At 37.0% G+C, this 26412-nt stretch overlaps 1 protein-coding gene across 2 annotated transcripts in view; it reads left to right on the top strand.

The window, feature by feature from the left end:
- Positions 1–26412, top strand: part of LOC133635966 (copine-4) — a 95069-nt gene that overhangs the window by 26671 nt on the left and 41986 nt on the right. For both annotated transcript variants that reach the window (XM_062029492.1, XM_062029491.1), the window contains exons 4-7: positions 11040–11111; positions 15846–15920; positions 16335–16418; positions 16510–16599. In XM_062029492.1, coding sequence (XP_061885476.1) covers positions 11040–11111; positions 15846–15920; positions 16335–16418; positions 16510–16599 — 321 coding nt within the window. The remainder of the gene's footprint in view (positions 1–11039; positions 11112–15845; positions 15921–16334; positions 16419–16509; positions 16600–26412) is intronic.

Below are 26412 nucleotides of genomic sequence, written 5' to 3'. Positions count from 1 at the left end.
TTGTCCTTTCGGTCATAACCCAAAGCTCATGACCATAGGTGAGGATGGGAACGTAGATCGACCGGTAAATTGGATCGATACAGCGTCCGCATTACTGAAGACGTCGCACCGATCCGCCTGTCGACCTCACCATCCACTCTTCCCTCACTCGTGAACAAGACTCCGAGGTACTTGAACTCCTCCACTTGGGGCAAGATCTCCTCCCCAACCCGGAGATGGCGCTCCACCCTTTTCCGGGCAAGGTCCCTGTCAAATAAATATATAAATAAATAAATGAGCAATTTTAAAAGGCGGTCTCAACCCCTCCAAGTTGAGTAATGAAAACTGCAACCGAGATGAATGTTACAGCTGGCGTGTCCCAGCACAATTCTAACAGTATAAACACTTTGTTGGGCGCAACATAACATATTAAACTTCCTGGGAAAAGCTGCTTCCGAGTTAAACGGCATGGCATAAATCGCTTATGCAGTACTGCCATCTAATGTCTTGGAAGTGCAACTGCATAGCAAATGAGACTCAAATGGTGTAAGAAAACAAGATGTAACAACCGGACAGCATAGGCTCATTTTAAAATGTTACATTTAAAAATAAAATATATTATCAAATAAAAACCAACTTTATTTATTATTATACAGCACTTTTCGCACACCGGCTAGTGGCAAAAACAAAGTGCTGTAGGAAAAAAATTTTAAAAAAAGAGAAAGGAAAACACACACATTTTTGTATTTCTTACCTTCTTGAGACCTGAGAAAAATGCCTACCTCTTTAGGACCAGCCTTTCTAGATATATAAAGATGTGTATTTACAACATTAATAATATATACATACTATGTAAATACAAAAAAGGTAAGCTTTTAGTTATTTTTAAAATGTTTTAATTTTTTGTTTGTAATTGTTTTTTTAATCTTCCTTATTTACTTCGTTATTACAGTATGCCTCTATATTTATAAAAATGTTTTAATTAATTTTGACCAAAGGGGGTGCATTTCAATTTGTGACACACACTTGTTATTACATATGTTGGCCAGAGGAGGAGCACTTCACATTTTTACACACACTTGTTATTTCATATGTTGACCAGAGGGGGAGCACTTTTAAAAGCGACACACAGTCAATTTGAAAAAATCCCTCCTTTTTGGGACCACCCTCATTTTGATAGATGTCACCAGCAGGGGGTGCAAATGCATACTTGCCAACCCTCCCGTTTTTAGCGGGAGAATCCCGGTATTCAGCGCCTCTCCCGACAACCTCCCGGCAGAGATTTTCTCCCGACAAACTCCCGGTATTCAGCGGAGCTGGAGGCCACGCCCCCTCCAGCTCAATGCGGACCTGAGACTGAGTTTGGGACAGCCTGTTCTCACGTCCGCTTTCCCACAATATAAACAGCTTGCCTGCCCAATGACGTCATAACATCTAGGGCGGAGAAGTTAAACAGGACAATACTGCCATCTAATGGATAGCCACCGGAACACTGAAATTCAAGTATATATATTTTTTTTCTATGTAAATAAAATAAATATATATATATATAGCTAGAATTCACTGAAAGTCAAGTATTTCATATATATATATATACATATATATATATATATATATATATATATATATATATATATATATATATATATATATATATATATATATATATATATATATATATACACATATATATATATATATATATATACATATATACATATATATATATATATAAATATATGTGAAATATATATGAAATACTCGAGTTGGTGAATTCTAGCTGTAAATAACCACGCCCCCAACCACGCCCCCCACCCCCTACCCCCCACCTCCCGATATTGGAGGTCTCAAAGGTGGCAATATGCAAATGAGACATTCTCTATTTAGATGCAATGTTATTGGGACCATGATTTATGTCATCACTTGTTCACACCTCCTCATATGGAAGATACTTTTCCTTCTCCATGTCTCAAGAAGGGTAGAAATACAAGAACACACACACACACACACACACACACAGAGACGCACACAGCACTATGACAATAACTAAACAAAAACAAAACATGGCACAGCACTGAGGACTTGTGGAAACACGCCACCTTTAAGGCCTTCACACTGGAGAATAACTCAAATTAATGCCATCTGAAAAAAAAAATAGTCTGAAACATATGATCAAATATATGAAAAAATTAAATACAAATATAAATAATACATTATTAAGTTAATAATATTTGAAAAAAACGCAAAATTGAGAGAATACTAGTTGTAATACTAATAGTTAAAATAGAAAACAACAGCTTTTAACCATGAATGTGTGGCATTATTGGGGTGATACAGCACTGCTGTGTATGGAATCCCAATGGGATGTTTTTTTGCCTGAAGTCAGCTACTGTCACCCACTGCATGTACATTATGGGATGTCGTCCTTGAGCGCCCGGAGTCGTGAAAAGAACGCACTTTTTTAAAATTCAAAACACTTGCACGCACAAGCCGAGTGAGCGCCGTTACCTGCTTTTTTTCCCCTCTCTCTCGCAGGCTTGTCCCTGCCTCTCCACGCTGCAGTCAATATTTAAATATGGGCCTTATTTATGACTTCAGCTCGTTAAACAAGAGCAATTAAAGAGGGTGAAAAAAATGGATGCCGGGCTCATTAAGAAGAGCGACGACCTGGGCTGACATGAAAGCTAAGCAGTTCAAATTCCGTTTCTTCGCCTCAAACCAAGACGTGCGATGGCCGCCGCGGCGCAAAGCCGGGAGATTTACAACATCACGAGGGGGAACTTGGATTAGCCACACAAGAGAAGACGATTTTAAAGGTGTTAGCCGGAGGTTTACTGAAATTGGATGAGGCGTAGTCAACAACATATTCAATACAAGTCTTACCCGGAGCTTTCTTCCATTATAGTCGCATCAGCGCTTCAAATTGGTGTGGTGTCCGGCACCAGAGTCATGTCAGAATAATTGTATCAAAGTTATCACAAAACTTTGTGTTACTGTCAGGTTCAAACACTGATGACATCTATTAAACAAGACAAGAGGCAAAGAATTAAACAGAGACAGAATTCAATTTGGACTCAAATGAGGAGACACGCCTGGACACACTGTACCTTTGTACAGTGACTCCAGCACGCTCTGGCAAAAGATTGCACTACTCCTTCTTTATTTGACTTTCTCCCCCCACCTGACCACAGCTGCTTCCAGAGGGAAGTGGGTCATAAACAGCGCTGCCTTTGGTTACCGAACAGTTCAAAAGAAGAGGTCGTAAAATAGTTCAAAAAGAGTTCCATAAAATAGTTCAAAGAGAGTTCCATAAAATAGTTAAAAAAGGGTTCGTAAAATACTTCAAAAATAGTTAGTCTGGAAATTGGGCAGATCCTGCCACCTGTCTGCTTTGAAGTCCTTGGGTTAGAACAAGATCTTTCTGTTGATTACCATACATGAGAGAAAAAAGGAACACCCCCCCCCCCACCCCACCCCTACACGTGGAGTTTTACGAGCCTTACTCTTGGTAGGCCTCAAAGACAGCTTTTGTCTTTTTGCCTGGAACTCATTTCAACACAAAGTTTTTTGTGATAACTTACAAATAATTATTCTAACAGTTACATTGAGTTCAGCTCGCCTTGCGAGAGCACAAAAGCTGTCTTTGATCCTACCAAGCAGAAGGCTTGTAAAACTCCCCTGTGTAGGATGGGGAGCGACAAGAAGGCGTCGGTTTCTTTGATGTATTGTAATCCACAGAAAGATATTGTCTTGACCCGAGATCTACAAAGCGGAGAAGAAGCAGGATCTGCCCAAGCTCCAGGCACCTTTTCTTTGAACGGTTTTGTGACAAAGGCAGCGGCTGTTTACGACCCCCTTCCTTTAGAAACAGCTGTTGCCATGTAATCAGGGAAAGTCCAAATAAAAGAGGAGGCGTACAAACTTTCGCCAGAGCGTGGGACGACACTGTCCAAGGGTACAGTGTCTACGCGTTTCTCCTCATTGAGCCAAATATTATTCTGTCTCTGTTTAATTCCTTGCTTCTTGTCTTGTTTAATAGATGTCATCAGTGTTTGAACCTGACAGTCATGTCAGATTATTTGTGAGCAAGTTGTTTATTGTACATCTCTTTTGGAGTGGGCCAAATGGGACAAAACGAAATAATACATCTTTAAATAATGAGTAAAATATGTTATTAGTGAATTATTGGATAAATCATTTAATCATAAAAAAATGAAACCAATTTTAACTAAATTATTAATAATAATTTTATATTATGTAAATTAATGACAATTTTAACACACTTATGTATTTACTTATAAATAAATAAATGGGTTATACTTGTATAGCGCTTTTCTACCTTCAAGGTACTCAAAGCGCTTTGACAGTATTTCCACATTCACCCATTCACACACACATTCACACACTGATGGAGGGAGCTGCCATGCAAGGCGCTACCAGCACCCATCAGGAGCAAGGGTGAAGTGTCTTGCCCAAGGACACAACGGACGTGACTAGGATGGTAGAAGGTGGGGATCGAACCCCAGTAACCAGCAACCCTCCGATTGCTGGCACGGCCACTCTACCAACTTCGCCACGCCGCCCCATACTTCCAAAGTATAATTAATTAAGGACACATTTAAATAAATATTTAAAGATGTATTTTTTTTTTATATTAATGTTGTCCCATTTGCCATACCACACTTTATCTTAAATATAACAGTATATTCTTTATGCAAAAAAAGACATCCATGGAAGGTCTTTTTTTCTTCCTAAACCTGGAGGCTACAACTAGCGGAATTATGACAATTATATTTTACATGCTGCCGGCAGTCACTTAGCCACACACCTTATTAAGATGAATAATACAAATCCGCTCCAACTTTCCGAGCAAAAAAGTCTGTCCTGTATGTTAGATAATTAGGCTTCAAGCTAAATAGCTGTCAATCAGTTGGGGTCTCCTGGGGGCGACTGAGCTGACCTAATGTGTGGGGTGGTCTCTTTAAGCCTCCCTTGTTGCCAAATGGAGAGCACGGTGCAAACAAGAAGCGACATCAGAAAGTAACTATTTTTAAAAAGTATACCTTCTCATGCATTTTGTCTGATAAGAGCATGATGGTATGGTTACAGTTACTGTCCACTAGGGTTGTACGGTATACCGGTACTAGTATAGTATCGCGGTACAAATGAATCAAAAACGGTACTATACTCTGTTTAAAAAAATACCGGTTCACAATTTATTTATTTATTCATTTTAACGGGCATGGCGGCACGCTGTCACGTCATGACATTGCTGGTTTTACAAGCAGAGGAGCATGTTCGGCAGCGCACAATCACAGAGTACTTACAAGCAGACACAGTGTGTAGACAGAAAAGGGAGCACGGATGCATTTTGGCTTAAAAACTGACAATAAAGGTGAAGTTATAATACTGTAACGCCCTCAAGAAGAGGTGCTTTAAGACTAACGTCCATCCACAGTCGGCAGTGTTTTAGCTTCTTCTAAATCACTAATCCTCGTCTCCATGGCGACAAATAAAGTAAGTTTCTTACAAGTATCATTATCACTGCAGGACGAGGAATAGCTAAACATGCTTCACTACACACCGTAGGAGGATACAATACCTCACCGGCGTCACAATGTAAACAAATACCATGGGTGGATCTACACCTGACATCCACTGTAATGATACCAAGTACAAGAGTGTATCTAGTCGATACTACTATGATTACATCGATATTTTTTATCGTCACAAAATCTTTTTTCCTTTTTCTAAATTCCTATTATGTTTTTAAACTCAGGAAATACGTCCTTGGACACATGAGGACTTTGAATATGACCAATGTATGATCCTGTAACTACAGGGTATCGGTTTGATACCTACATTTGTGGTATCATCCAAAACTAATGTAAATGGTAAATGGTTGTACTTGTATAGCGCTTTTCTACCCCTTTTTTAAGGAGCCCAAAGCGCTTTGACAGTATTTCCACATTCACACACACACACTGATGGCGGGAGCTGCCATACAAGGCGCTAACCAAGACCCATCAGGAGCAAGGGTGAAGTGTCTTGCCCAAGGACACAACGGACGTGACTAGGATGGTAGAAGGTTGGGATTGAACCAGTAACCCTCAGATTGCTGGCACGGCCACTCTCCCAACTTCGCCACGCCGTCCCAAAATACGTAACGTATCAAAGAAGAGAAGAATAAGTTATTATTACATTTTAACAGAAGTGTAGATAGAACATGTTGAAACATAAAATAAGCAGATATTAACAGTAAATGAACAATCAATCAATCAATCAATGTTTATTTATATAGCCCTAAATCACAAGCGTCTCAAAGGGCTGTACAAGCCACAACGACATCCTCGGTACAGAGCCCACATACGGGCTACAAGTGGATTAATAATCAATTTTTACAGCTTGTCCCTTATAATGTTGACAAAATAATAGTTAGATAAATGACACAATTTGTTACTGCATACTGGATGCTTTTAAAAAAGGCTTAAAAAACCTTCTTTTAAAAAAAGCCTTTTTAAAAAAAAAAGGCTTAAAAACCCTTCTTTAAAAAAAAAAGCCTTTTTTTTAGATAGTTCTAGTTCTTATTTTATTTGTTTTTTATTATCTTTTTTTTTTTTTAATACACTGTAGCACTTTGAGGTTGTTTGCTCAATGTAAAGTGCTTTTTACAAATAAAATCTATTATTATTATTATTATTATTGCATACGTCAATACGTCAGCCTTTGTTTGTTTACTTACTATTAATGTTGAAACAGAAAATAAACAGATATTAACAGTAAATTAACAAGTGGATTAATAACCAATTTTTACAGCTTGTCCTTAATAATGTGTACAAAATAATAGGTGTATAAATGACACAATATGTTACTGCATACGTCAGCAGACTAATTAGGAGTCTTTGTTTGTTTACTTACTACTAAAAGACAAGTTGTCTAGTATGTTCACTATTTTATTTAAGGACTAAATTACAATAATAAACATATGTTTCATGTACTCTAAAAAAAAGTTGTTAAAATAAAGCCAATAATGCCATTTTTGTGGTACACTTTATTTAGAAAAGTATCGAAAAGTATCGAAATACATTTTGGTACCGGTACCAAAATATTGGTATGGAGACAACTCTAGTGCAGTGTAACATTTAGTTTGATGTGTTGTGGGTTCCTCCACATCGAGAGGAGCCAGATGAGGTGGTTCGGGCCCGAACGTCTCCCTGGAGAGGTGTTTAGGGCGCGTCCACCAAAAAATTCATAAACACTCAAGTTCTGTCAAAGAAAACTTTTAAGTTTTCAAGAAAATTGGTATAAGGACTTTCCTTGGCTTCATGATGATGCAGTACGGAGGGGAGTGTTGTGCTTTTATTGCCAGGCAATTAACTAGGACAAACTCACACTGTTGTCTGTGAAATCAGAGCCCACTTTTATCACTTCTGGATTAAGAAATAGGAAAAAAAAAACTATTCAAAAATGTAAAGCACACGAACATAATCGTGTGCTGTCTCTGTGACTGCACAAGAAAGTCAGCCTATAAATGCACACTAGTCCACTGCTTTGGCAAGTCAACAAAAAGACAACAGGTACTGTCTGGGGCAGGGGTCACCAACGCGGTGCCCGCGGGCACCAGGTCACCCGTAAGGACCAGATGAGTCGCCCGCGGGCCTGTTCTAAAAAAAAAAAACAAATAATAAAAAAATAAAAAATAAAAAAATATTTTTTTATATTTTTTATTTTTTAAATTAAATCCACATAGAAAAAACACAAGATACACTTTCAATCAGTGCATCAACCCAAACAACCTCCCCCATGCACACTCATCCACACCCACTCACACAAAAGGGGTTATTTCTTTCTGCTACCAATATTCTGGTTTCCACAACATAGACAACACATCTGCAAGGGACACAGTCCCTGAAGCACATGTGATTGTATAGGCTGCTGGTCCACTAACATTTTCATTCATTACTATTTTTTATGTAGTTATTTTTATATTGTTTTACTTTCTTTTTTATCCAAGAAAATGTTTTCTATTTATTTATCTTATTTTATTTTATTTTTTAAAAAAGGGCCTTATCTTCAACAGACCAGGTTGTCAATGAAATTAGATTTGTTTAAAGGGTTTTTTAAACCAGGCCCAGTCCAGATAATGTCCAAGTCGGACTCAGCAACACACACCTTCATTCATGTACACAGAAAAAAATTAGGGATCACAACAGATTGCATATAATTTATAAACAAAATTACATTTTCAAAATAAGCATTTATGTACAGTCCAGATTATGTCCAGGTCACTCAAATTAGGGAACACAACAACAGATATCATATAATCTATAAACATAATTATACTTTCAAAATAAGCCTTTGAGGACTTCTCATCTTTCTTTTAATGTTTTTTGGCATCATTATCGTTTTCAACCATGTAACTTTCTAAAGTTAGAAAATATCTGTTTTTGGCTTTAAAAATAAAATTTTTACCGAGTACTATAATTAAATTGACTAAATCATGATTGTCAATGAACTCTCCTAAAATAACAGAAACCACATTAAGCTTCATAAACAAACCAATCCTTAAACACATTTTTTCAACTTCCACCCAAAACAAAGACACAATATGACAATACCAAAACAAATGCAGGGTGGATTCAGGCTCCTGACAACAAAATCGGCAATCATCTGACTCTGTCATATCCCATAATTTTAACATTTTCCCTGTGGGTAAGAAGTTATAAATAATTTTAATTTGAAAATAACGATTTTGCACATCGATAGTGGTTTTATAGATTAGTTTGAATATGGCATCCCATGGCAACGGGCAGTCAAAAAAGTCCTCCCATTTTCCATTTGTGTTGTATGAGGCAGCCTTCAAAGATTTCTTTATTGAATAGAAATTATATATTTTTCTATTTATTTTAGTTCCTTTTTGCCAACTAGAATTTCTTATTAGAGGTTTACAAACTAATAATTTAGTAGTTCCATAATTAATTATTTGTTTCCATCTTTTCCCAATTACTCCAGTTAGTTGATAAAATGAATAGCTTGAGCAAGCATCACCATACATAGCTCTAAATTCATCATACTTCATAATTGTACCATTCTCATTGATAATATCATTGACAAAAATGATTCCTCTTTCAAACATATTTTTCCAAAAGAAAGGCTTTCCATCTATTACAATATTAGAGTTCATCCATATTAACTGCTGCAAAATATCGTCTCTTTTTTCTGGCACATAAAATTGAAAACACCACTATGAGTGGATTGTTTCCTTTATGAACCCCGCCATGTTTCCCAGCAGACTCTCTGGGAGGGGATCACTTGTAAAAAAGGATACAATTTCTTTTGATACAGTACATGTTTTTTGTCCAACAGGACATTTGTGTACCACTCAATGTTTAAATACATCTTTGGAACAATTGATGCTTTTAAAGACAGACACATAGCTTCAAGGTTGAGAAGTTTCAGGCCCCCATATTCATACTCTTTGTACAAAACCTTTCTTTTAATCTTTTCTGGTTTGCCGTTCCAGACAAAATCGAAGACCCTCCGCTCATAAATCTTAAAAAAGTTTTGTGATGGAGCTGGTAATGACAAAAACAAATAAATAAATTGAGGAATAATTAACGAGTTGGCAATAGACATTTTACCATACAAGGTTAGGGATTTCCCTTTCCATAATTGCATAATTTTGTCCAGCTTTGTAAGTCGATTATCATAATTTACTGAGCCTAGATCTTCCAGATTTTCTGGGACAACAACACCAAGTATGTTAACTGGTCCATCTGTCCACAAAACAGGCACTTTGCATTCCATTCAAAAGGACGTTCCCTTTAGATTTCCGATCCTTAACATTTTACATTTATCATAATTAAGCTTAAGGCCAGATTGCTGTGAAAATATGTCCAAAAGATTAAGAAGGTTCCGCAAACAATGAGGAAAAATCTTATCTTTGTGAATCAGCCTTTTCTGACATGAACTTAATCAAGAACAAACACAGAACACGCCTCACTGATGCACATCTGCAAGACTCACTCAGAGTTGCAGTGTCAAGTTACACACCAGAGTACAACACACTAGTTAACAGCATGCAATGCCAGGCTTCCCACTAACTGACAAAGAAACAGATAACAGATTTGGTGTCCAGTTCAAAGTGTGACATGATTTAAAAATTTGAGAGTTGACTTTTGTATTTTACATGAGTTATTATTTGTACAAACATGGTGCAAAGTAATTCATGATTTGTTAAAAAATGTTAGTGGCTAGCTAGTTAAAATGGGATATTGTAATTTCACAAGACTGTCTTAGAAGTGATCATTTGAAAATGTTCAATTTGAAAAATGTGCACTCAGAGAAAATATAAAAATAAAGTGTTGCATATTGATATTTATCTGTTTCTATAAATATTTATTGTGAGAAATCATTAAGATGATCAGTGTTTCCACAAAGATAAATATCATTAATTATTAATAATAACAGAGTTGAAGGTAAATTGAGCAAATTGGCTCCTTCTGGCAATTTATTTAAGTGTGTATCTAACTGGTAGCCCTTCGCATTAATCAGTACCCAAGAAGTAGCTCTTGGTTTCAAAAAGGTTGGTGACCCCTGGTCTGGGGAAATGTGTGCGTGATTGTGAATGTGTGTGCGCGTATGTATGTGTGTGTGTGTGTGTGTGTGTGCACGCGTGCTTTAAACATGAATATGTGACGGCCATCACAAAATGAATAGCCGTGTTTCAGGCTATCGTCATCTCCAGGGACTCAGTGGCTTAGTGGGTAGAGTGTCCGCCCTGAGATGGGTAGGTCGTGAGTTCAAACCCCGGCCGAGTCATACCAAAGACTATAAAAATGGGAGCCGTTACCTCCCTGCTTGGCACACAAGGGTTGGAATTGGGGGTTAAATCACCAAAACATATTCCCGGGCAGGGCCACTGCTGCTGCTCACTGCTCCCCTCACCTCCCAGGGGGTGAACAAGGGGATGAGTCAAATACAGAGGACAAATTTCACCACACCTAGTGTGTTCCTATCCATCTACATAATCCTGATTAGTTTTTTTGTTTTTATTTCAGATTGTCTCACAGAGGAAACTGTCCAAAGCTCTCCTCAAACAAGGAAACACTGCGGGGAAGTCTTCCATAATGGTATGACGCTGTGATCGCAATCAATCTTGCTGACATCACACATCACACACACACACACACACACACACACACTGGTTATCATTTGGAATGGGGACCAAGTTTTTGATCATGACTTGTGGGGACCAGCCTTTCTACAGGTTGTGGAGGCATTAAAAAATGGTGTAAAATGTGCACTGCCCAGTTAGCTCATACACATCTTTAAATCTCTGGGTTGATGAAGTAATGTGCTGATCATTCTTACTGGGGACCCTGGGGGAAAATAGTTAATATGGTTCATGGGGACCACATTTAAATAATTTTGCATAATTCACACAAATTTGTACGTGACTACTGAGGACTATTTAAAAAAAAAAAAAAAAAAAGTTGAAAGTAAATATGACATGATGGTCAGAATACAGCACTACAGCTGTCCTTTTATAGGAAGTTTCACCACTTAAATGTTAAAGCAAATCCTGCATTTTCTGTGACATGACTGAAAACTGCTATTTAGCAGTAATGAAGTTGTCTGCAACTCCAACTACCATATATAGAAGGATGGAACATTCTGAATGTCAATCATACTTTAAGGCAGGGGTCACCAACGCTGTGCCCGCAGACACCAGGTAGCCCGTAAGGACCAGATGAGTAGCCCGCCGGCCTGTTCTAAAAATAGCTCAAATAGCAGCACTTACCAGTGAGCTGCCTCTATTTTTTAAATTGTATTTATTTACTAGCAAGCTGGTCTCGCTTTGCCCAACATTTTTAATTCTAAGAGAGACAAAACTCAAATAGAATTTGAAAATCCAAGAAAATATTTTAAAGACTTGGTCTTCACTTGTTTAAATAAATTCATTATTTTTTTTTACTTTGCTTCTTATAACTTTCAGAAAGACAATTTTAGAGAAAAAAGACAACCTTAAAAATTATTTTAGGATTTTTAAACACATATACCTTTTTACCTTTTAAATTCCTTCCTCTTCTTTCCTGACAATTTAAATCAATGTTCAAGTAAATTAAATTTTTTTTATTGTAAAGAATAATAAATACATTTTAATTTAATTCTTCATTTTAGCTTCTGTTTTTTCGACGAAGAATATTTGTGAAATATTTCTTATTATGATTCAAATTCAAAAAAATTATTCTGGCAAATCTAGAAAATCTGTAGAATCAAATTTAAATCTTATTTCAAGGTCTTTTGAATTTCTTTTAAAATTTTTGTTCTGGAAAATCTAGAAGAAATAATGATTTGTCTTTGTTAGAAATATAGCTTGGTCCAATTTGTTATATATTCTAACAACGTGTAGATTGGATTTTAACTTATTTAAAACATGTCATCAAAATTCTAAAATTATTCTTAATCAGGAAAAATTACTAATGATGTTCCATAAATTCTTTTTTTAAGTTTTTCTCTTCTTTTTTTCGGTTGAATTTTGAATTTTAAAGAGTGGATAATTGAAGATAAACTATGCTTCAAAATTTAATTGTCATTTTTTTTTCGTGTTTTCTTCTCTTTTAAACCGTTCAATTAAGTGTAAATATCATTCATTATTAATAATAACATAGAGTTAAAGGTAAATTGAGCAAATTGGCTATTTCTGGCAATTTATTTAAGTGTGTATCAAACTGGTAGCCCTTCGCATTAATCAGTACCCAAGAAGTAGCTCTTGGTTTCAAAAAGGTTGGTGACCCCTGCTTTAAGGTAATAATGTTTTATAATCATGCTGTATGAAAATGTCATCCTAAGGAACACTTAACCAGATTTTGTTTTTGGAAAAATATATTAGTTTTAACTAAGGATGGATACCATATAGAATCACAGTACTATTAATGCCAGGATAACAAATGTTTCACTTTTCAAGAAAATTAATTTTTGTCTTTTACCAATATTTGAAACATGTAAACAAAGTAACCCAAATTTCCCTGTTGCGGGATCAATAAAGGATTATCTTATCTTACCTTAAACCACAGAAATAAAATACAAACTCATTACTCATCACGGCTATCATTTGAAGTTGTCTGCAACTCCAACTACCATATATAGAAGGATGGAACATTCTGAATGTCAATCATACTTTAAGGTAATAATGTACAAATGTAATAAAAATCACTTAGGCATCTTCAGAATGGATCTGACTATCATTTAAAAAGGTTTCCCTTTAGGGGACATGTTTTTTTGTCCCCATGCCGTCAGAGGTCCCCTAAAGGTGACTGTGTAAACAGAGCCATGTCCCCATTAAGTAAGCATTGCCAGAACGCACACACACACACACACACACACACACACACACACACACACACACACACACACACACACACACACACACACACACACACACACACACACACACATTCTTGCATTTGTTTCCTTCTTGACACCTCGGAAAAATGCCTACCTCTTTAGGACCACCCTTTCTAGATATATAAAGATTTTTATTTACAACATTAATAATATATACATACTATGCAAATATAAAAAAGGCAAGCTTTTAGTTAATTGTTTATTTTTTACATTTTTTGTTTGTAATTTTTTTTTAATCTTCATTATTTACTTCAAGTTATTACAGTATGTCTCTATATACATATGTATTTAATTTTTTTGTTTCATTAATTTTGGCCAAAGGGGGCACATTTCAATTCCTTACACACACTTGTTATTACATATGTTGGCCAGAGGGGGAGCACTTAAAATTTTTACACAAACTTGTTATTTCATATGTTGACCAGAGTGGGGAGCCCTTTTAACAGCGACACACAGTGAAATTAAAAAATCCCTCCTTTTTGGGACCACCCTCATTGTGATAGATTTCACCACCAGGGGTGCAAATGAGATCTCTATTTTTTTATAATGTGCTTAAGGCCGATGACAAAGGAGTCACGGACCACAGGTGGCCCCTGTGCCGCACTTTGGGCAACCCAGCTGTAGAAGCTAAAAGCCGGTAGGTCGTGAGTTCAAAACCCCGGCCGAGTCATACCAAAGACTATAAAAATGGGAGCCATTACCTCCCTGCTTGGCACTCAGCATCAAGGGTTGGTATTGGGGGTTAAATCACCAAAATGATTCCCGGGCGCGGCCACCGCTGCTGCTCACTGCTCCCCTCCCCTCCCAGGGGGTGAACAAAGGTGATGGGTCAAATGCAGAGGTTCATTTCACCACACCTAGTGTGTGTGTGACAATCATTGGTACTTTTTTTTTTTTAATGCCCACTATAGTGTTAGTAGCGTAGAGTATTTGTTCATCCTATGGTCACATATGGGACGCGGGTTGCCTTACGTCAGCACCAGAAGTCGTAAATTCAGCCGTTCACCTGGGGGGTTTTTTCGGGGATGAATAGGAAAGTCCTTTTTTAGCTGCCGTCTTGTTTTATCATATATTGCTGCCTTTGAACCTGTCAATGTTTACTTTTGTATGCACATTAAATCAACACAAAAATCTTGACTTTGGAGCAATGTTCACGGACTCAAGCATTTGGCTCTCTATTAGATGCAATGGTTTTCCGTATTGGGACCAGGACTACGGTCCTGACTTGTTCATATGGAAGGTACTTTTCCTTGTTTATGTCTCAAAAATGGTAGAACTTGAACACACACACCTTATAATGCAGCATGGTTACACTGCAAAAACTGAAATGTAAGTAAGATGAAATATCTCAAATAAGGGTGATATTTGCTTATTTTCTGTCTGATAAAAATAATTCTTCTCACTAAGCACATTTTATGTTAGAGTGTTTTACTTGTTTTAAGGGTTTTGGTCCTAAATGATCTCAGTAAGATATTACAGCTTGTTGCTGAGATTTGATGACTTATATTGAGTAAAACATGCTTGAAACTAGAATATCAACTGTTGCAAAGCGGTGTCATCAACACTCACAAGTATAAAACTACTTTTTTAAAGTAATCAGTTCTTATTTCAAGCATGAAAAAAAAAAATCATGATTTTGACACAATTGTGTCTCATAATTAAAACGGATGACAGCCAAATGGACTTTGCTGGTTTATTTTCAATGAAACAATAGAACATACGTACTCATATAGTAGTACAGTTGGCACAGTACAGTAAACTGACAGTTAATATTTAAATATTTAACATTTGAAACAATTTTGAACAGAAATAGTTCATGCACATTCAGATAAATTCTTCAAAATTACAATTAAAAAAATTTTGGCCGGGAGCCGGGCTGTATATATGCGCACTAATTGACTGAAAGAGCACGCACTTGGTGCGATGATGTCATGTTATCCATGGAAAAATGCATTTTTAGACCATGTGATTTGCCTGAGCGGCTAGGAGACCCCGAGAGTAACAAGATGTTGCCTTGTTGCCTTTCCCTTAAGAACAATAAATTAGTTTTTAGTATAAGTTTGTTGGTTTCAAGAAATGTATATCATTATGTCAAGATAATGGCACTAGCATTTACTTCATTTAAGAATATTTTTCAACATAATGAGCAAAAAGGTGTCTTTTTTTTCTACCAAGAAAAGTGCACTTGTTATTAGTGAGAATATACTTATCTTAAGGTATTTTTGGGTTCATTGAAGTAAGCTAATTTTACTTGTTTTGGAAAGTCTTGACAAGCCAAATTTTCGTGTTCTACTGGCAGATAATTTTGCTTAGGTCAAATAAAATACCCCTCATTTTTGTATTTTTTGTTCTTCTTTTTGAACACTGACTTTTTGCAGTGTGAGATCCACGCTTCATTTTAATCTCATTTTCTCTCATTTCGTTCTACTTCCTCGCCGTCTCTCCCTTCCCAAAAGGTGACAGCGGAGGAGCTGTCTGGTAATGACGACTACGTGGAACTCTCTTTCAGCGCTCGTAAACTGGACGACAAGGTTGGTACGCTTTGAAGGACTCACTTGTTTGTGTCAGGTGTGTGTGTGTGTGTGTGTGCCTGTGAGGTGGGTGGGTTGTCCTGCACAAATCATGGAAATTAAACGTGGCATGAAAGGAGGCCCACTGAGATAGTGGGGTACCCCAAATGACACTCGCTATCTCTCCCGCAAAGATAAGCATGTTAATTTTGCCACGTGCACAGCCATGAATGACTAATCCAAACAGGTTGCGCCTTAGGGGGGCTGTGGATGTAAGCAAGGGAGAGGTGGACCATTTAGGGAGGGGACACATACGGGGGGGGGGGGGGGAACAAAGGGCGAAATAATGATTCCTTTTAGACTTGGGGGAATGATTTATGGCGGTGAAAAGAAGAAGACGAATCCCTCACATGTGGTTCATTTACCCTTTTGAAGGATTTCTTCAGCAAGTCCGATCCGTTCCTGGAGATTTTCAGAATAAATGACGACGGGAGCGAGTCTCTTGTTCACCGAACGGAGGTAATTGCCCGCTCAAATGATAGCAGATGGAGTTAATGGCTGTGGTGAGCATTAAGAGTCTTGTTTGTGTGTTTTTATTGGCTTTGTTCAGACGGTCATGAACAACTTGAGCCCCGTATGGAAATCGTTCAAAGTTTCCTTCAACACGCTCTGCAGCGGCGACCATGAACGGGAGCTAAAGGTGAGTCTGCGACCTCTTGCTATTTATAGCAGGTTGTCATTTTGGGTATTCTGAGGAGACACTTTTTTTCTGCTTTGCTTCGTTTGATGAAATTTCATGCACATGAGGCAATACGGACACAATGATTGGGCAGACTACAACATTGGGGAACAGTATCAAACAACTTTAACTTTTGTTTCATCTGACCATGAATCTACCATCAATTAATTAACATGGACCCCGACTTAAACAAGTTGAAAAACGTATAGGGGTGTTACCATTTAGTGGTCAATTGTACGGAATATGTACTGTACTGTGCAATCTACTAATAAAAGTCTCAATCAATCAATCAATCAATGACATCACGTGGACAAAGATAGGACCTTTGAGTCGTGTACCTACAAAAATAGCTAAAAAGCCAACATGCTAACAGTAAGCCGACGTCAAGTACCAAAATGTATGTTACGGGGTGTATACCTGTAAAAATAACGATAAAAGCTAGCATGTTAAGCATAATATTATTGGGATGCGTTTCAATCCTGGAACGGTTTGAAATAAAACCAAAAATAGGAGCTAACAATTAGCATGTGCAGTGTTTCCCATAAACTGCCAAGATACCTGTGGCGGTGGGGGCGTGGCTATGGGCGTGGTCACCATGACATCATCGAGTAATTTGCATAATTTACTACAATGATTTGTTTTTGTCTAAAAAGGCTCAAAAAATGTATACTTACTAATTAATAATAACAGTTTTGTTTTAAACATCCATCCATCCATTTTACAATATAATTACAACACTTTATGTACATATTTATATACAGATTTGAACAATAAGTTATTCACTGAAATATATTTATTAATTGTGGTTCTTACAAAAAATATATCTTATAAAATATAAAAGCTAAAATGTCTCAAAGCTCTGCCCCTTTAATTAGTGCATACTAAATAATTTAACTTTAGCCTACTACTACAACCATATTATTTACCAGCAACATAAAGTGAAACAGAGGCAGAGGTGTCCTGCCACAGTCAGTAACAAATAAACAGAAAACAGTAGTGGTGGTAGATAGACACAGAGCTTCATCAAACATCTGATCCACTGAACAAAGAGCTCCAAAAATCTTGAACTTTAGACTACCATCAGTTTTACTCCCTACACTTAACCATGTGTTTCCTACTGCCTGCAGACTTTGCACCCTTTGTTATATACACATGTTGTGTTTGTAATATAAATACATTTAATAAAGTCAAATACAAATAAGGCAACAAGAGAAGTATCCTACACTTCTCTTTTGTAAAGTAAATCTGAACAGCCGATATGGGCATCTACATCAACTATATGATTTGCCTGAGAAGCTGGAGAGGACAAAAAAAAAATAAAAAAATTTAATTTTTAAATTTGTGGCGGACGTAATTCTTTCGTGGCGGGCCGCCACAAATAAATGAATGTGTGGGAAACCCTGATGTGTCATGTACCAAATGATATGACTCTCAGGTGTATACCTACAAAAATAGCTAAAAAGCCAACATGCTAACAGTAAGCCTGCGTCAAGTACCAAAATGTATGTTCTGAGGTGCATACCTGTAAAAATAACGATAAAAGCTGGCATGTTAATGCTAGCATCCTTACATGCTAACAGTTAGTAGCATCCAGTGGCAAAATGTGATATGTGCACACAACATCCTATTAATGTCAACCTGAGTTGACTCCAGGTCATGTGGATAGTTTGCTGGTGTTATTCCAAGAGAAGTGTGAAGGCGCTCCAGTCGCTAAACTTTCACCTTTGCTTGCCAGGTGAGATTTGTGTAAATGAGTGTGAGAGCGGAGACTCGCACATGGACTCATTCTTCTCATGAATAAACATGAGCCAGGTCATTAAATATTCAGAGGCGTCTTAACTCTGCATGGATCCTGACAGCAGGAGGAAAGGCTACAGTGTTTCCTGGACGACCCGTTAGAAGAATCAGCTGTACAGTGCAAAATGACGGGGCACTGATTTCCTTCTGGCAACCCTCTCCCCGGCCACTTCACTGACCAATAGATACATCAAATATGCTATTCTACTTACTATTTTTGTTCCACCTTCTTCTTCGACACATCATTCCACTTTAAAAAGCTCATTCAGTATTTTTTATATTTTCCAAAAATTCCCAGATTTTCAGGAATTCCAGAATTTTCAAACATCCATTTTTCCCACATTTACCAACTGATTCAAATAGTTTTAAAGTCAATTTTTCAGCACGCTAATGTTGGCAAGTTAGCATGTTAGCATGCTAACAAAAGCTTGCTATGTTTTACGGTATTAACCTCAGAGTCATATATTTTGGTATTTGGCACATGTTACTTATTAACATGCTAACGTTAGCATGTAAGCCTGCTAGTTTTTCTGGTAAATTACCCTTCAGAGTCATATATTTTGTTACTTGACGCATGTTAGCTTTTTTTATTATTTATTTTTGTTAGCTATTTTCAAAGGTATACACATCAGAGTCATATGTTATGGTAGTTGATGCATGCTTACTGTAAGCATGTTAGCATTTTTCAGATATGTTTGAAGGTATACACCTCAGAGACAGACATATTTTGGATCTTGACGTATGCTTGCTGTTAGCATCTTAGCTTTTTTAGCTCTTTTCAGGGGTATACAATTCAGTGTCATATGTTTTGGTACTTGACGCAGGCTTACTGTTAGCATGTTGGATTGTTAGCTATTTTTGTAGATACACACCTGAGAGTCGTATAATTTGGTACATGACACATGCTAATTGTTAGCTCCTATTTTTGGTTTTATTTCAAACCGTTCCAGGATCGAAATGCATGTCAATATTATTATGCTAACGTTAGCATACATTTTTTTCTCCTGGTATTCACCTCAGAGTTAAATATTTTGTCGATGCATGCTAACAGTTAGCATGTTAACATTAGCATTCTAACTTTTTAACTAATTTTGCAGGTATACAGTAAAATATGTTGTTCTATTGACCAATAGCTAAATTATAGATAAATTGTATTGCATAAAATATGCTATTCTACTTACTATTCCGCCCTGTTTTTGTCCAACCTTCTTCTTTGACTCATCATTCCACTTTACAAAGCTCATTCGTGACACACGTGCTACCATTTGTTTTATATTTTTCAAAAATTCCCAGATTTTCAGGAATTTCTGAATTTTCAAACATCCATATTTCCCACATTTACCAACCGATTCAAATAGTTTCAAAGTCAATTTATAGCATGCTAATGTTAGCACGTTAGCATGCTGACAAAAGTCTGCAGCTTTTTTTAAAGCTATGTTTTACGGTATCAACCTCAGAGTCATGTATTTTGGGACTTGGCACATGTTACTTATTAACATGCTAACGTTAGCATGTAAGCCTGCTAGATATTTTTGTAAATTACCCTTCAGAATCATATATTTTGTTACTTGACACATGCTTCCTGTTAGCATGTTAGCTTTTTCTATTAATTATTTTTGCTAGCTATTTTTAAAGGTATACACATCAGAGTCATATGTTATGGTAGTTACGGTAGTATCTGAAAAATGCTAACATGCTTACTGTAAGCATGTTAGCATTTTTCAGATATTTTTGAAGGTATACCCCTCAGAGCGACAGACCTATTTTGGATCTTGACGTATGCTTGCTGTTAGCATCTTAGCTTTTTGTAGCTATTTTCAGGGGTATACAATTCAGTGTCATATGTTTTGGTACTTGACGCAGGCTTACTGTTAGCATGTTGGCTTTTTAACTAGTTTTGTAGATACACACCTGAGAGTTGTATAATTTGGTACATGACACATGCTAATTGTTAGCTCCTATTTTTGGTTTTATTTCAAACCGTTCCAGGATCGAAATGCATCTCAACATTTTTATGCTAATGTTAGCATACATTTTTTTTCCTAGTATTCACCTCAGAGTTAAATATTATGTCGATGCATGCTAACAGTTAGCATGTTAACGTTAGCATTCTAACTTTTTAGCTAATTTTGCAGGTATACAGTAAAATATGTTGTTCTAATGACCGATACATAAATGATATGTCCATTGTATTGCATAAAATATGCTATTCTACTTACTATTCCGGCCTATTTTTCTTCCACCTTCTTCTTCGACTCATCATTCCACTTTAAAAAGCTCATTCGTGACACGCGTGCTACCATTTTTTATTTTTTTTTTCAAAAAATTCCCAGATTTTCAGGAATTCCAAAATTTTCAAACATCCATATTTCCCAACCGATTGAAATAGTTTCAAAGTCAATTTATAGCATGCTAATGTTAGCAAGTTAGCACGTTAGCATGCTAACAAAAGCTTGCAGCTTTTTTTTTTTTAAACCTATATTTTACGGTATTAACCTCAAAGTCATATATTTTGGTACTTGGCACATGTTACCTATTAACATGTTAATGTTAGCATGTAAGCCTGTTAGCTTTTTTTTGGTAAATTACCATTTAGAGTCATATATTTTGTTATTTGACACATTCTTCCTGTTAGCATGCTAACTTTTTTATTTAATTAAATTTTTTAGCTATTTTTAAAAGGTATACACATCAGAGTCATATGTTATGGTAGTGTATGCCATGTTAGCTTTTTTTTAGATATTTTTGAAGGTATACACCTCAAAGACATATTTTGGATATGCTACGTATGCTTGCTGTTAGCATCTTAGCTTTTTTCAGGGGTATACAATTCAGTGTCATATGTTTTGGTACTTGACACATGTTTACTGTTAGCATGCTAACAGTTAGTATGCCAGCCTTTTTGGCAAATTTTGCAGGTATGCACCTAAAACTCATATATTTTGGTACTTGAAGCATGCTCACTGTTAGCATAGTAATGTTAGCATGTGATGATGCTAACATTAGCATGTAAATAACATTATATTGCTAGCTTCTTTTTTTGCAGGTATACACCGCACAGTTAGCATGTTAGCTTTCTTAAGCTATTTTTTAAGGTATACACCTCAAAGACTTATTTTGGATCTTGACGTATGCTTGCTGTTAGCATCTTAGCTTTTTTAGCTATTTTCAGGGATATACAATTCAGTGTCATATGTTTTGGTACTTAAAACATGCTTATGGTAACCATGCTAACTTCTATTTAGCTTTTTCTAAACGTGTGCACCTCCGAGTCATATATTTTGTTATTTGGCACGTTTTCTGTTAGCATGTTAACTTTTATTTTTAGCTATTTTTGAAGGTATACACCTTCGAGTACGGCTTTAGTGAAAGAAATAATAAATTGTCTTTTTTTGTTCATAGAGCTCTTAAGTCGCTCTCAGCAGCTTCAAGTGGAAATGAGGCAACACAATGAACACACACAAATTACTGTCAAGTGCACAAATACATTCACCCAAATAATGACACTAGGGGTACAGGCACTTGCCAGTGGAAAGTGGGAGATGGGGAAATAAGAGGATTACCGCTGGTTGATGTTTCTAATCAAGCGTAGTTGAATTGGTAGTGATTGCTAGTTGTTGAGGTTGACCTCAGCCACGTGGGTCACAGCTCTTCACCTAAATGACACTTGCGTGTGTGTGTGTGTGTGTGTGTGTGTGTGTGTGTGTGTGTGTGTGTGTGTGTGTGTGTGTGTGTGTGTGTGTTCGCCTGCATTGACCACGGCCTATTGATTTGGACAAGGCTCGCTCAGACGGACTTAATGTCGCTGCCTCTCGCCAGGGCCGGCCCGTGGCATAGGCCGTATAGGCAAATGCTAAGGGCGCCGTCCAGCAGGGGGCGCCACGCCAGTGCCACAAATGTTGGAGGAGAAAAAAAAAAAAAGTTGGTACTATTATTTCTAAATACAAAAAATAATCCCACGTTAATTAAAATGCAAAGTAAAGCCTATTTAATAGAAATATTATTTGTTACAACATTACGCCCCCTCCCTTCCCGTATCATGACTCTTACCACATCAAAAAATCAACACAAGATGTCAAAACGGCCAAAACTGTCAGGTGCCCAGGGAAGAAAAAAGAGAAAAGAAGAGGAGGAGAAACGAGAAAAAGACAGAGGTAGCAGGTAGGTAACGTTAGCCTACATGAAATTATTTGTCTGTTACAGAATGTGATAGCAACCAGGCTTTTTAGCATTAAGCTAATGTTACATGATTCGGCAATTGCTAATCAATAAATAGCTAGTTCTGTTTTAACGTCGGGTTAATATTGTGGAGGGGGCTAAATTGTTATGGAAAATAATAATGTAACGTTAGGTAATTACAGTACTCCCACCTTACATTCCTGAGAGACATTTGTATTAGATCTTTTAAGCAGGTGTTTTTTGTTTACATTGTTATTGCCTTCTGGTTAGCTAATGTTAGCCCTGCAGTTAATAGTCACTTTTCCACCCCTTTATATATTAGGTATAGTTGTAAGCCTAGTTGTTAAAGTGCACATCATTAATGTTAATTAAGCAATATCACATGAGAGGGAATGCTGTTTTTTAATTTGAGCACTGCTGTGATTCGGTTAAAGATAATCATAACATAACATTCTCATATAATATGTTAATTTGCTTTCTTTAAGTAAAAAAAAAGGTCAAAGACAAAGCTATTCGGTTTCTTGTGAGTATATACACTTCACTGCCGATGTGGGGGGGGCGCCACCTAAAATCTTGCCTAGGGCGCCAGATGGGTTAGGGCCAGGCCTGCCTCTCGCCACTTTCAAATGAAAGAATGTACCGTATTTTCCGGACCATAGGGCACACCGGACTACAAGGCGCACTGCCGATGAGCGGGTCTAGTCAGGTCTTTTTTCATACAAAAGGTTTTTTGTTTTTTTTCTAAATGTAAAACCGTGGCTCACTAGTGTCCCGTGAAAAACAGTCCGACCGGAACTCTCTAATAACTAAAGTTCCTTGGGTGAATAATAGAAACTCACTACACCGGTATGTTTTAGCGCTTCCATGGCGAGTTTACTGACAGATATAAGTAAGAACTTTACACTACTTTATATTAGAAATGGCAACGACGGAGGATGAATGTCACATAACAAGAAGATAGATAAACCACTAGGCCAGGGGTCGGCAACCAAAAACGTTGAAAGAGTCATATTGGACCAAAAATACAAAAAAGTAATCTGTCTGGAGCCGCAAAAAATGAAAAGCCATATATAAGTGTTATAATAAAGGCAACACATGACGTAAGTGTCTGTATTAGCTATAATAGCCTACTTAAATAGGACTTTAAAAGTCTTATATAAGTCTTATAATGAAGGCAAGGCATGACGTAAATGTCTATATTAGCTATAACAGCCTACTATCAAAATGTCTATGTGTCGCAGGCTGTAGGAAATCTTTGTTGACAGAAATGTTGAAATGTAATATTCATTCATTTTACAACATTAGAAACCATTCTTTTAAAATATTCATTACAATCTTTGGCAAGCAAGGTAATGTTTGCTGTGGTCTGGAACGATCCCCATCCAATCCAATCCACTTTATTTATATAGCACATTTAAACAACAAGAATGTTGTTGAACAACATGGCACAAAAACAACCATCTGAAATGCTGCCATTATTACATACAGATAATGTGTCATGAGACATGCAAAACTAAATTATATACAAAGAGGATAAAAGTAAAGGATATTAAATGAGCTCATATATACCCGCTAATGAGGCAAAATGATGCAAGCATTGATTAGCTGGCAGACATGCACTGACCAAATATGCCTGATTAGCACTCCAACAAGTCAATAACATCAACAAAGCGCACCTTTGTGCATTCATGCACAGTATAAAACTTTTGGTGGACAAAATGAGACAAAGAAGCAGTGGGAGATTTTACATGTAAACAAACTGTTGCGTCCCAGTCCACGCTATGGTGAGTTCAAGAACGGCCGAAATTAGTGGGAGAAAACGATGTTCACCAAATAGTGTCATCAGTGAAGCATACACACAAACATATTAAACAGTGGTAGTTCTAACAATTGGGAAGGTTTGTGTCATGTTTGTCCTCAAACTAAAAACATACTAAAACAAAAAAAAATATTTTTTCCATTTTCAATCTTTTTTAAAAAATGCTCCAGGGAGCCACTAGGGCGGCACTAAAGATCCGCATGCGGCTCGAGAGTCGCGGGTTGCTAAACCCCGCACTAGGCCTACTTAGTGGCCTAGTGGTTAGAGTGTCCGCCCTGAGATGGGTAGGTCCTGAGTTCAAACCCCGGCCGAGTCATACCAAAGACTATAAAAAATGGGAGCCATTACCTCCCTGCTTGGCACTCAGCATCAAGGGTTGGAATTGGGGGTTAAATCTCCCAAAATGATTCCCGGGCGCGGCCACCGCTGCTGCCCACTGCTCCCCTCACCTCCCAGGGGGTGATCAAGGGTGATGGGTCAAATGCAAATAATAATTTCGCCACACCTGGTGTGTGTGTGTGACAATCATTGGTACTTTAACTTTAAAAAGAAGAAGCTTATCGACTACGGAGTCGTCACGGACTACAAAGGCGGACGCGCACAAATTTTCAGGACTGATGCAGATACCAAATACAGATCAGCAGGTGCCAGAAGGTAAGAAAAGTTGCTTTTGCATAATACTGTGAAACAAAACGGCAGATAATGTCTTACCTTATACACACACCAAAGTAATACTCCTATGTTGAAGCACAGTACAATCCATCAAGCGGTGTGGCTTCATAGCTTACCAAAGTCGAACTAAAACATTTTGATAGGTTTTTGAGCGCATTGTGTAATGTTCTATATTTTCAATGGAACATATAAAATGTTGGTGTTGTTTACTTGAGTCATATTGCAGTCTACACATATCTCGTATGTGTGACTGCCTTCATATGGCAGGCTACACGTATCTCTTATGTGTGACTGCCATCATATGGCAGGCTACACGTATCTCTTATGTGTGACTGCCATCATATTGCAGTCTACACGTATCTCTTATGTGTGACTGCCATCTACTGGTCACACTTAGCATTACACCATGTACCAAATAAAATCGCTTTGACGTCGGTAAGCACAACCAAAATTATTTCGTACATTAGGCGCACCGGTTTATAAGGCTCTATTGTTGTCCCGATACCATTTCGATACTTTTTGATACTTTTCTAAATAAAGGGGACCACAAAAAATTGCATTATTGTCTTTATTTTAACAAAAAATCTTAGGGTACATGAAACATATGTTTATTATTGCAAGTTTGTCCTTAAATAAAATAGTGAACATACTAGACAACTTGTCTTTTAGTAGTAAGTAAACAAACAAAGACTCCTAATTAGTCTGCTGACGTATGCAGTAACATATTGTGTCATTTTCCATTCTATTATTTTGTCCAAAATATTAAGGACAAGCTGTAGAAAATGAATTATTAATCCACTTGTTCATTTACTGTTAATATCTGCTTATTTTCTGTTTCAACATGTTCTATCTACACTTCTGTTAAAATGTAATAATCACTTATTCTTCTCTTCTTTGATACTTTACATTAGTTTTGGATGATACCACAAATTTGGGTAACGATCCGATACCAAGTAGTTACAGGATCATACATTGGTCATATTCAAAGTCCTCATGTGTCCAGGGACGTATTTCCTGAGTTTATAAACATAATATGAATTTTAAAAACAGGAAAAAAGATTTTGTGACGATAAAAAATATCGATGTAATCATAGTAGTATCGACTAGATGCGCTCTTGTACTTGGTATCATTACAGTGGATGTCAGGTGTAGATCCACCCATAGCGTTTGTTTACATTGTGACGCCGGTGAGCTATTGTATCCTCCTACGGTGTGTAGTGAAGCATGTTTAGCTATTCCTCGTCCTGCAGTGATAACACTACTTGTAAGAAACTCACTTAATTTGTTGCCATGGAGACGAGGAATAC

Source organism: Entelurus aequoreus, linkage group LG20, assembly GCF_033978785.1.
Source record: "Entelurus aequoreus isolate RoL-2023_Sb linkage group LG20, RoL_Eaeq_v1.1, whole genome shotgun sequence".
NCBI lineage: Eukaryota > Metazoa > Chordata > Actinopteri > Syngnathiformes > Syngnathidae > Entelurus > Entelurus aequoreus.
Note: the sequence above shows the minus strand (reverse complement) of the source record. Positions and strands in the feature narration are given on the sequence as shown.